An 11,669-nucleotide genomic window follows, 5' to 3' on the forward strand; every position below is an offset into this window, starting at 1 on the left:
TTAAGGGAGTGTATTATGATAATAGATAGTTTCTATAATCTCATTTTAGTATCTAAGGGTTATCTATTATAATCTTCTATAAAGAATATAATGTTTCTAATATTTAGTTTTCTGTTTCTAGAATAGAATGTTTCTATTCTTTACGATTGTTTCTTAAGGAAACATCGTTCAGTCTCCTATATAATTTGATCTCTTGATCACTATTAATAACAAGCAAATATTTTCCAAGTACTTTTGTAATAATTTCCAAGTCTTGTTCCTTTCTATTTGGTCAAGTTCTTCTCTCATAGCTTTTATCAAGTATTCATCTTTGCATGCTTTATTTGTAGTCTTTTGTTCAACCTGTGATATCAAACACATTTCTTCTCTTATCTTGTTTCTTGTCAATACTCCTCTATTTGTGCTACCAATTATCTGTTCCTCAAGTTGACTCCTTGCCACATACTTGGGTGTTCTTTGCTCTTCTCTAGTTATTTGATGGCAATCTCCTTGAATCTTTCCTTATGCCAAATGATAGCAGTCTTTAGGTACCATGGTTTATGACCTTGCATCCTTCTCGTTGATTAATGATATCTTGTTATTCACAATGTATTTATTATATATTTATTGATCTTAATTCTATTATTGTTTATTTTGTAATTTTATTGTATATTAATATATAATATATAATATATTTATAATACTATATCATTTATATATATGTATATATTATTATTATTATTTATTATTATCACTGCTTATTATATAAATAGACAATACGACTTTCAAATTCTTATCTAGGAAGGGGGACATGTCACCATAACGGTTTTTGTTATAGTAAATTGATTTATCTTTAATATTTTCATTCTTAGAACTGTATGTTTATTTACTCTAGATGTAGTTTCTTACTGTTTGACTTTTGCAGTTCTTTTATATACACTCAAATGGTGTAATAATTGGATTTTTTTGTGCTAAACAGTTCACCATGTGAGCATTTTTGTCACTGGGTTCAATCCTTTGTGAATTCTAATCATCAAGAACAAAGCATTTTTAGGCAACTTAAACAAAGTTTTTTTTAAAACTTGATTCCAAAACTATTCTTTAATATCTACTGATTGAGTATTCAATTATTTGTACTTATGTTTTTAGATACTGAGGGTGATAGTGTGAAACCTGATGCAAAATCTGGAGTTGAGAGTGTCGACTATAAAGAAGTAAAGCGGGTTGATCATATTCTTGCAACCTTACAGCGCAAGGTAGTATCTAATGTTTTTCTTGATTTATTTTTTCCATTTAATTTACACCAAAATTGAACTTTCCACGTTAAAGAAAATAAGTAAGAAAATACTTTGAAATATTGAAAATATGGGTTGTTTTCAGGAGGTTTGGTGTTTTGAACTTTGCACAGTCAATTGACACAGCTGGGAAATTCACACTATTCAATTTTGTAGGCAGGAACAATACGCTTTTCAATTTTAAGTTATCTGCAGTTGTTTGGTTAATGGAAAATTTTGGATGTTAGACTTTAGTCTTTCATTATTCAAAGAAGGCTATGTGTTGGATGGCTTACTGATGTAGAGATTAAAGCAGAGTATAATAATACCAAAAAGCCATGGTTACAAGATGCCTAAAGACATAGATCCGAAAATTAATCCACTGGCAAACACTAGGAGTGCTTGGATAGATAGTACATTTTCCTCAAGATCCACATAGTTTACCTTGGGACCAGCATCGTGGCCATTCTATGAGTGAGAAATATAAGTTAGTTGTGTAGATGATAGTGGATACTTATCATTAAGAAGAAAGTTCATGTGTTAGTGGATAATTGACTATTCTCCCAATCCACAATCAACCTCCAATGTTTCCCTACTCAAGTTTTGCAAAGGAAGGTTCAATTTATTGAGCATACAGAAGACATTGCCAATGTTTCCCTACCCAAGTTTTGCAAAGGAAGGTTCAATTTATTGAGTATGAGTTCAATTTATCACTGCCTTGATGAGTTTGTTTTGGGCAAGTCTACTCAGTTTACAACAACAACAACAACAGATCAGGATAAATTTGATGAGAGGGATTGGGAAGTTGTGATGCTAACTAAATTGTCACTTATCAATGATCAGTTGCCTCAGCTTCCCTAATGCAAGACATCTACTTAAATATGGGATATTGTCAAGGGCCTACATGAAACATTTGACAAGATTCGACCATCGTTTCAAAAGAACATGCTTTTCTCAATTATGATGGATGAGAGGATTTCCCTGTAGGGACATCTCACAAAAATCAAAGACATGTGATCAGTTGGAGGCAGTTGGTCAGACAATGGAGAAAGAAGACATGATAGTAATCACTCATATTGACTTGAAGTTTCTAGATATTTGCACCAAGTTTTTACATCAAGATCAACGGAGACAATAGTTCGGTAGCTGTGCTAGTTGTCCTTCATAGAACAAGCCTTTACTGCAAATTCTTTTCCTCAGGACAAAGGGAATAATCTGTTCTCTTGGCAAAATGGGCCAGATAATTTCTAAGAGAACTCCAAGGCGAAGAATATTTAGTGCAATTATTGCCACAAATATGGTTACATGAAGAAAGACTGTTGGCATTATTTGGCTTTTGAGCAAAAGAAACAAGGATGGTCTTGACTCTCAACATAAGGCCAACATGGTAGAGCACACTAAGGTCATTGAGTAGGAGTCTTCCTTCTATATTTTTTTGCCAAACTCCCCACAGATCACATCAAATCATCTGCTTAGTACATTGACTCAGGGTCTTCACACTTTACTCATTGCCAAGGTTGGTTTGCTGACTACAAACCATTCACTAATTTAGTTATCTTTGAAGAAGAGTATATTGTTGTTGGAAAGGGCATTGTTCAAATTCAATCTAGAGGGAGGAATTTAATTTTCTTCAATGTACTACATTCTAGGCAAGGAACTCAACTTTCTATCTGTTATTTAGATTATGAGACACTATGCTTAGTTGGATGTGGTATTTAGTTCGCACAAATGTAGTTTTGTTGATCAGGAAACTCAATACAATTGTTGTGAGTATTGAGTATCATGGTCTTTATAGACTAGTTGACATTGGCAATTCTCAAAAGTATGCCATGGCATCCAAAATTTCTTCCATCAACAATCTCTAGCTTCAATGGTAGCGGAATCTTAACATCCTCTATCTGTCTCAACTCATTTAGGAGGATTTGGTTCTTGGATTACCTAATATTTCGACTAAGAATCATGGAGTTTGCGGAGCTTCTCAAACTAAAAAGTTACATCAGATTCCATTTTTGGATGGTGATTTATGGCAAGGTTCCAAGGTATTACAATTGGTTCATGCTGATGTATGTGGACCAATGAACACTCCTTAGTTACTAGGTCCAGGTTTTTTTGTTATTCATTGATGATTTTAGTCATTATGTGGGGGTCCATTTTCTTACAGAAAAAATCTTAGGTGTTCAGTATGTTTCAGAAGTTTATGTCAATGGTAGAAATAGAGGTAGGTCAACAAATAACAACTCTTGGGGTAGATAATGGGGGAAATTTTGTTCTCCTAATTTTCCAACTTCCGTGTACATCTTAGTATCAAGTGTCAACTTACTATGCCTTCCACCCCTCAGTAGAATGATGTGGTTGAGTGGAGAGATTGCGCAATCACCAAAATGGCTCAACTTGTGTTGGAGCATAGAAATGTTCCAAGGAAGTTTTGCAAAAGCAGTCTACATTGTTGTCTACCTTCTGAACATGTCTCCTACACAAGCCGTTAAGAGGAAGACTCTAGAGGAAGTTTGTTTTGGCAAGACGCCTAAAATTACTTGCTTGAAAGTTTCTGGTTTGTCCTCTTATAGTTGAATTCTATATGGTAGAAGCAAAGATCCTAGACTTATTGGTTTCAGAGATTCAGATTGGGTAACTTTTGTTGATGATAGGAAGTTTACATCTAGGTATGTCTTGAGTTTGGGAATAGGTGCGGTTACATGGACTAGCAAGAAACAACAGGTTTTAGCTCTTTCCTCAACTAATACAGAATATCGAGGGATTCTTAAAGTAGATTGTGAGGTAGTTTGGTTTCGAAGGATGCTTTAAGATATGTGGATGACTCAAGTGGGTTCTTCTCCTCTCTTTTGTACAATCAAGGGATGCTCGAACCTGCCAAAATCTTCTCTTCCATGTGCGGACGAACCATGTTGAGCTTCACTGTCAATACATCTGCGAGCTTGTAGAAGATGGATCAATACAATTGCACTATGTTCCAACTGGGGATCAGATTGCAAAAAATCTTACCAAGTCTTTAGGCTCGGACAAGATTGTAAAATTTAGAGGGCAGGTTGGTGTAGTTGACAAAATGATCATTAAGGGAGGGTATTAGAATAATATTTTTATATCTATTTAGTTAATGTTCAATAATGTAATATTAGTTTGTTTAGATAGTTTCTAAATTAGTCTTTAGTTATCGATTGTTAATTGCCTATCTCTATACATTTCATTCTTTGAATAAAATCAAGCAATTACCATTGTGTAACAATATCAACCACCTCATGACCAATACTCTCCTCTGGCTGTCACTATTATTGTTTACCATTCTATTCCTCATAATTGTAAGCATCTCCATTCAACAAAGCAGTATTGGTTGAATCAACTTCACACAGGAGTACAAGAGAAACAATTGTTACATGAGGAGTAAACACCAAAAGAGCTAGTTGTGCAATAAAGTAGTCACTTATGAGCCATACAAATCAGCCAAGAATTTAGGGCAATGAAATTGCGTCTGATGACAAATACAGGAGAGATCTAAAGTCTTCTATGTTTGAAGGGCTAGTTTCTTGCTAGTCGAAACGATGTATTTCAAACTATTGATTGGAGAATATAAAATAGAGAGCTTGTTGGGACTGTTTTAGGAGGAAGAACAAGTTGCCATGCCTAAAAGTTAAAATCATTGGCAATTCTAGTAAGTGGATAAGAAGAAAGAAAACCCTTTTTTTAGATATGAAAATTGAGGGACTTGTGGCACTCTTGCATTGGGTTGGAAAAAATAGAACCAGTAAAGATTCACCCCATTAAAAAGAAAATTGTTTGAAAGTTCTCATTTACATACATGGTAAAAGAAAAATAATGGCCAAAATGGAGATAAACATTTTCAGTCATCTTGCTTGAGGTGATAAATGTTCTTAAAAAAGGTAACCTTATTTTTTCTTTCCACCATGACCCAACCATTAGAGTTCTCAACTGTCAAATGAGGGATTTTTGGGAGCTCAATGAAGGGGATAGCTTGGAGATTAGTTATCTTGTGAGGGGCACACTGGATGCCCTGAAGGGGGACACCCTAGACACTTGTAAAAAAGAACCCATTGGTTTGGGCCACCTCACAAGAGGTGTAGCCACCTGGAGGGTGCAAGTTTTAGGAGATTTTAAAGAGTAACCACACAAGGAGGCCTAAAAAAGTTCATCTTCATGACAATCAAAATTGATCAGCTGGTATTGTGGTTCAGACCCTTTTCTTTAGATAACCTATCCTGAGGGTGCTTTATGATGACCTAAGCAAGAAGACTTTCAGAAATTTGTAGTTGAATGGCCTCTAGCAAAACCAGAGTTCCTAATCACTAACTTGGCATAGACTCGTCAAGGCTAGACCGACTTAGGACTTGGGACACGGCAAAACTCAGCAAAGTGAAAAACACCCAAGAAATTTAGAGATTTTTAAGGATATCCATATTGGAAACAGCAATCTTATTGCTACAAGTGATATCATCTTCTCATTGTTGAATATATAGATGAGTATATCAGATGTATCAGCATCTTTGTGATTGTCTAAGCAGATTGGCACATCAGGCACATCACCATAATCACCGCTGCATAGTTAAACAGATATATCAGAAAGCATCTTTGGAAAGAAGTTCATTGCATACTTCATATAGCTATATCAGACAGAGCTGAACTACACATCTGCAGATTGGTATATATAATCTTTACATACAGGCAGTGATTATAAGCATTGGCATATATATTTATATTATACTTAATTATCTTGCATATGCTATATTGTCACATTAGAAATAGGAGTGATTTAGCTATTAATCTTATACATAAAGCCCTCATAAGAAGTATCTACGTTAAGGAAATTAGTCTCTTGCAATTGAGTTTGCAAGGTAATTGTCCCTATTTTCCAAATTGGCCAAAAAGGGGACATTACAAATGAAGTTGTAGGTAGAAGTTACAGGGAAACTCCGAGGAGCTAAAATTACATGAACTAACATTATTAAATGAATATGCAACTAATTATTTAATAAAATATTATGTTGGCCGCCTAAGTGAAACTTAAGCAAGTTCAATTGGTAAAACCTCATTTACACCAACATTTTCTGCAGCAGAGTAACTTGTCCTTTGTAATGCCCTATTTTTGGTCTATTCAACATCGTAGTGTGATATCCCCTTTTCTAGTTCATTATTTCCTGATACATCGTTAGCCTTTTTACCATGGGCCCATGGGCTAACTAGGACTCTATAGGGATCAGTGTGAGTTTTGGCCTAGGCATTTACAGTTTCAGCCAATCTAAGTGATTAGCAGGGTAGTCGAGATACTTACTATTTATAGTAAGTCAACGAGGTTATGTATATTTGACATCTCAATATTGGACTTGGAGTGTTTCACTAAGACCTTTCCAACGAGTTATCACACACGTCGTTCCAAGTTTGATTGATTATTTATTTTAATGCCAAAAGATTCAATAGTTATTTTATTAAGTGACTTTTAAATTAAGACATATTAAAAAATCAGTTTATTATTAAGAGGGCCTTTTCTTAAGTGGAAAAGGGGCATTTTAAGTAAAAAGAATAAAAGATGAAGAGACAGGAGGGGTAATTGAAAAGTCATTGCAAAGTAACTAACATGTCTCTTCGATCCCAAAAGAAGGGAGGTAAAGGCAAAACTGTAATGTCCCCATTTTTGCTAGCATTAGAGTTTGAGAGATTATCCTATTATTGTGATCCTCGTAGGCTAATTATTGTGGATAGAGGGTCTTCTGAGGGAGAGGCTTGGCTAGGGGAGGTCTTGTCTTCTTGATTCAGTATGTTTTAGTTTGGTCTTTGTTTGACTCAGATTGGATTTCGTTTGGGCTTAGTTTCATGCACTTGCTATTTATGACAAGTCAAATAATGATTGAGAGAGACCCTTTTAATTTTTGGAAAGTACACTTGGTCACATGGGGAAAATAGGAGTTACTCATGTTTTAGATGACATATTTAAAGGATAAGTATTTTGGGAGTAATTATAATTTTAGTGACCAAATTATTATTAAATCATTAAATGGCTTATTATAAAGTTATAATTTAACTTTATAATTTCACTTAAGTTGAGGGTTGAGTTATCATTGGAAGGGGACTTTTATTTAATTAATCATAACCCTAAGCCAAGTATTAAATATAAAAGTGCAAGGAGTTATTATATTCAAAAGTTGAAGCCTTTAAGTGAAAAATGTCTTCATGAAGCCATGTGCTAGAAAAGTTATTTATTAAAGAATTAATGAAAGCTTCTAATTAATGGTGTGTTGGTGAAGCCTAGTGGATTATAAAAAGGTGGCTTCATGAAGCAAATGAATCATCCAACTGTTTATTTGATTTTATTGACTCGTGAGAATTTCTAAATTAGTGAATTTCGATCCATTGCTGAAGTATAAAGGATTGTTGCTCTCTCTTTCTTTGGCAATTGTGGCTTGAGAAGCAAGTGATTTCTGAAGAATTGTGTTGACACCTTCCATTATTGCATTCACTGTACCTTGGAAGGGTTTGGTGCTGGAAGTTTATGGTAATTTGAATCTGCATTTTGGGAGTTTATCATATCTGATTTTGACGCCCAAGTAAGTGGGTTTCTTATGTACGATACATTGCTGAAGCTGAAGATAATTTGATGGTATTTATTCTACACTGCTGGACGTCTGTTTCCCATTGATTTGTGACCAATATTACTGCTGTTGGAGGGTAGATTGAAGTTCTATGTTCATTCTAACTAGGCAACGTTTAGTTTCTTGGCTGGAGCGATCTGCTGAAGGGTGAGATGTAGAGTCTCCTAGCAGCTTAATACTGAATTAGCTGCACTTCTATGAGGGTTGTCTCCTACTAAGTTGGCATGAGAATTATTGTGAGTTGCTGCAAAACAGGAAAAAAAAAAAAAAAAAAAAAAAAAAAATATATATATATATATATATATATATATATATATATATATATATATATATATCAGATGCCAAATACACTACAGGTTCTGTTAATTAGTTGCTTGTCTATTTATCAGTGTAATAATTGCCATCTTTCATTTAGCTTGCATGCCAAGTGTTTGCAGAAATGTCTACTGACCGTAGATGCACATTTTACATGTGTAAATCATATATATATATACATACATTTGAATGGTAAAAAAAAGATTGCATTTTTACTAAGTTCTTTGCTTGGATATTTAATAACCTTTTGCAAGCATCTAAACTAAATTTGAAACTATTACAAGCAAGTAAAAACAATCTGAAAATAAAGGACAGCAAGATAGAGGTTTCATGCAAAATGTATCGAACATCCAAAAGTGAAGTATTTTGATGTTTGTTGGAGTTATAATCGATTGGGGGTTCTTACAAAAACTTAGCTTTTCTTTTTGGCTGGCAGGTTGTGGGATCCTGTTTGTAAAACCCACTTGGAGATTTTTGGCTCAGGGTAGTGTGACCCGTAATTTTTGTTGGTTTAGTTTGGGCTGCTTGTCTTAAAGCTCTTATTTTTTGGCAGCATTGGACTTGGTTGTGGGTTTTTCTCCTCTTTTGTAAAGGGTTTCGGGTTCCTTCAAAACCTGTTTTTTCCCATAATAAAAAACTGAAGAGTCATTGCAATGGGCATTAAAAGAAGAAAGCTTGATTCATTTCAGGAGGCTTAGATTCAGTTTGGATTTCAGTTTTCTCTTGGAGAAACTTAGGAAGTTTTCAACTTTTATTTTCAAAACCTGAAGACGGAAACCTTTAGGCTTCTAGGTGGATTGGATGGAAACCCAGCTCATCTTCAGTGGTGGATTCATGAAGGAGTTCACAATTGCATTTTAGGTTCCTTTCTAGTTTCCAATCTGACTGTACTGTTGTTCTTAAGATTGAATACTACTATGTTATTGTATTGCTGGTTATTGCAATACATCTCTAAGGCTCTTTGATTTGAAAAATTATCTGGAAAGATTGCTGGTCTATTGCAAGAGAAATTGAAGAGCCCTTTTTAACTTCAAAGATATGATTATTGAGCATGAACCTAGTAGACTTGGATAAAGCTCATAAATATTATCTAGATTGTCAAGAAACATTTATGTGATAACCCCTCAAATTTTGATTATAAGAGATTGCTTTTCTCTCTCTCTCTTTTCTGTAACCTTTGTAACTAGTCTTTGCACAAGCAAATTTCTCTTCAAATGAAATATTCTAAATTACTTTGAGAATGGTCAAATTAGGCCTTGTGCAAGACAGAGCTAGAAATTGACTATAATGCTCTTCACTTTGTTTTCTTCGGCATGTAGGAAATACTTCAGAATCCTCACCAATATTCGATTTTTGTTGTAAGATCCTTTTAAATGGTCTTTTTTTAGTATTAATTCCAATTTTATGTCTAGACATTGCAGTTTATATGGATAATAGTTCAGTGCAGAGTATTTTTTTTTTTCAATTATATGGTGAGCAAATGATGCATGTGAAGGCAGCATTAGATTGCATCCATGACATACATTGCAGATCGGAGAAGATTATGAGAGATTAAATGAAGGAAAGGATATGGATATGTTAATAGTTAAACAAGGTTTCAGGGTAGGGGCATAAATAACGACTACAATAGTTTATACTATCTATATTTTAATATATGCAATAAAATCCCATTTCTTCAAATAATGAATACATGTACTATGATCTGAAGTCTAATATACTTTCAAAATGCATGATATCAATATTAGGATCAAGCAACAATCACCCTTTTAATGGCATGCTTTCCAGCTATTGTTTTGCGTATCCATATAAACCCACTATAAAAAGTCTGGCTGATGGCAGGAGCAACACTAACAATCTGAGCAAATGTAAAAGAAAAATGGTTGACAAGAGCAGTGCGTAGATATAAGTGCACTTGTATAATCAATTTGGAGTGCAAGGAATGATTTTATTATGCCAATGGTTCTATCTCTCTAAGCACAGAACTTGCAGAAAGGAAGGAACAATAAAATTAAGGGGTGAGATTTGGATCTATCTTTCTATATCTTCAATTGCCACTAGTAAGCTCTGCAGTTTTTGTTGAGTCAATCCTACCTGATAATGATTCTGACACGTTTAAAACAAATCCCTACTGAGGTGAAAGAAATAATATTTAGAATATCATATGCAGCCTTAAGGATTATAGGAGAATTATATCATTTTAGTGTTGCTTTACTATTTCGAAAATATCTTGAGTTTTTTAATATTCTTGCTAGAATTAAACCTGAGAGTTGTTTTTGTACTTTGTATTGTGCATGAATTTTAGTTTATTTATGCTAGTATAAGTGTTTTGAATTATGATAATCAAAATGATGCCTGTTTCTTAGGCACTGACTTTATCTATGTACAATTTGGGGAAAGTTTGGTGTTTTATTTTTTATATGCATTTATGGTTTAGACTCAATCGAAAACAACTTTTGATACACCTTTTTATTCTTGTTCAGCTACCACCAGCTCCTCCGCCACCTCCATTTCCTGAAGGCTTTGCAGCACCCTCTGATACGGCTCAAGGACAGGATGGCCAGGCACAAGATGAACATAGAGATCCTATATTTGATCAAGGACCACCAGGGAAAAGGCCAGAAACAGAGAAATGAAATGGATCATCTTTTGTTTCTTGTTTTTGTAAGATTGCATGCCAGAAGTGTTGTAAAATTATGGTTTTACATGGGTTTCTTAAGTTTTTTAGCTTAACAAACTGCCTTTATTTGCTGCTCGTTCCTCCTAACATGCATAAAAATATCCCGCGAGTGAATGTTGGGCAATAAGTTTTTTTGTAAGTTCAATTGGATATTAAGAATAACTATAAAAAAAGGCATGGCTATCTGTTGAAGGGCTGTGTGGCGATGATAATGTGATTCCTGGTGGACCAAGTGTTTCATGGCTGGAGAAAACTTGTGAACTGGCTGTATCAAATTTCAATTGAAATGACCTTTATTGTATCAAAAGCTTATGATTTCTTAAATCTTATTTAGTTATTGGGTCTTTGCCCTTTGCGTATAGAGCTATTCAAGAAATACAAAGCATTAGGTCCACAAACTTCTTACAGAAATTTGCAATGACACAAACTTTGAAAGAAAGAGAGAGTTTGAGGTTTGAAGAAATACTAGGCTTGCTAATTGCATGTTCTCTTCATCCATGGTTGAAATATCTCATGTTGTAAGAATCATTACAGATAATCTACCTACGAAAAAAATCGTTGTTTAGCTGCAAAAGTACTTGGACAGGACAAATATCTTGCGCATCACAAAGGCAATGGCCCAGCAGGCTATTTCAATTTTAATTCATGTCTGCTCATTTTCTCATCAAGATAAGGAGGTCATTTACATATACCACTCATATTATTATCTTGTAAATTTCCTTAAGACATTACACTATGACTGACAGAAAATCTAAATTATTTATTATTTGTATTACACATTTGAAATATATTATCTTTTCACCTCTT

The 11,669-nt window shown here is 34.2% G+C and overlaps 1 protein-coding gene across 1 annotated transcript in view; it reads left to right on the forward strand.

Moving 5' to 3' along the window:
- Positions 1-11,169, forward strand: part of LOC149559085 (mediator of RNA polymerase II transcription subunit 6-like) — a 119,494-nt gene extending 108,325 nt beyond the window's left edge. The window contains exons 6-7 of the mRNA XM_089833047.1: positions 1,129-1,235; positions 10,666-11,169. Coding sequence (XP_089689173.1) covers positions 1,129-1,235; positions 10,666-10,818 — 260 coding nt within the window. The 3' untranslated portion in view covers positions 10,819-11,169. The remainder of the gene's footprint in view (positions 1-1,128; positions 1,236-10,665) is intronic.
- The last annotated feature ends 500 nt before the right edge of the window (positions 11,170-11,669 follow it).

This window comes from Cupressus sempervirens, chromosome 5, assembly GCF_028749045.1.
Source record: "Cupressus sempervirens isolate cs-2001-9-10 chromosome 5, ASM2874904v1, whole genome shotgun sequence".
Classification (NCBI taxonomy): Eukaryota; Viridiplantae; Streptophyta; class Pinopsida; order Cupressales; family Cupressaceae; genus Cupressus; species Cupressus sempervirens.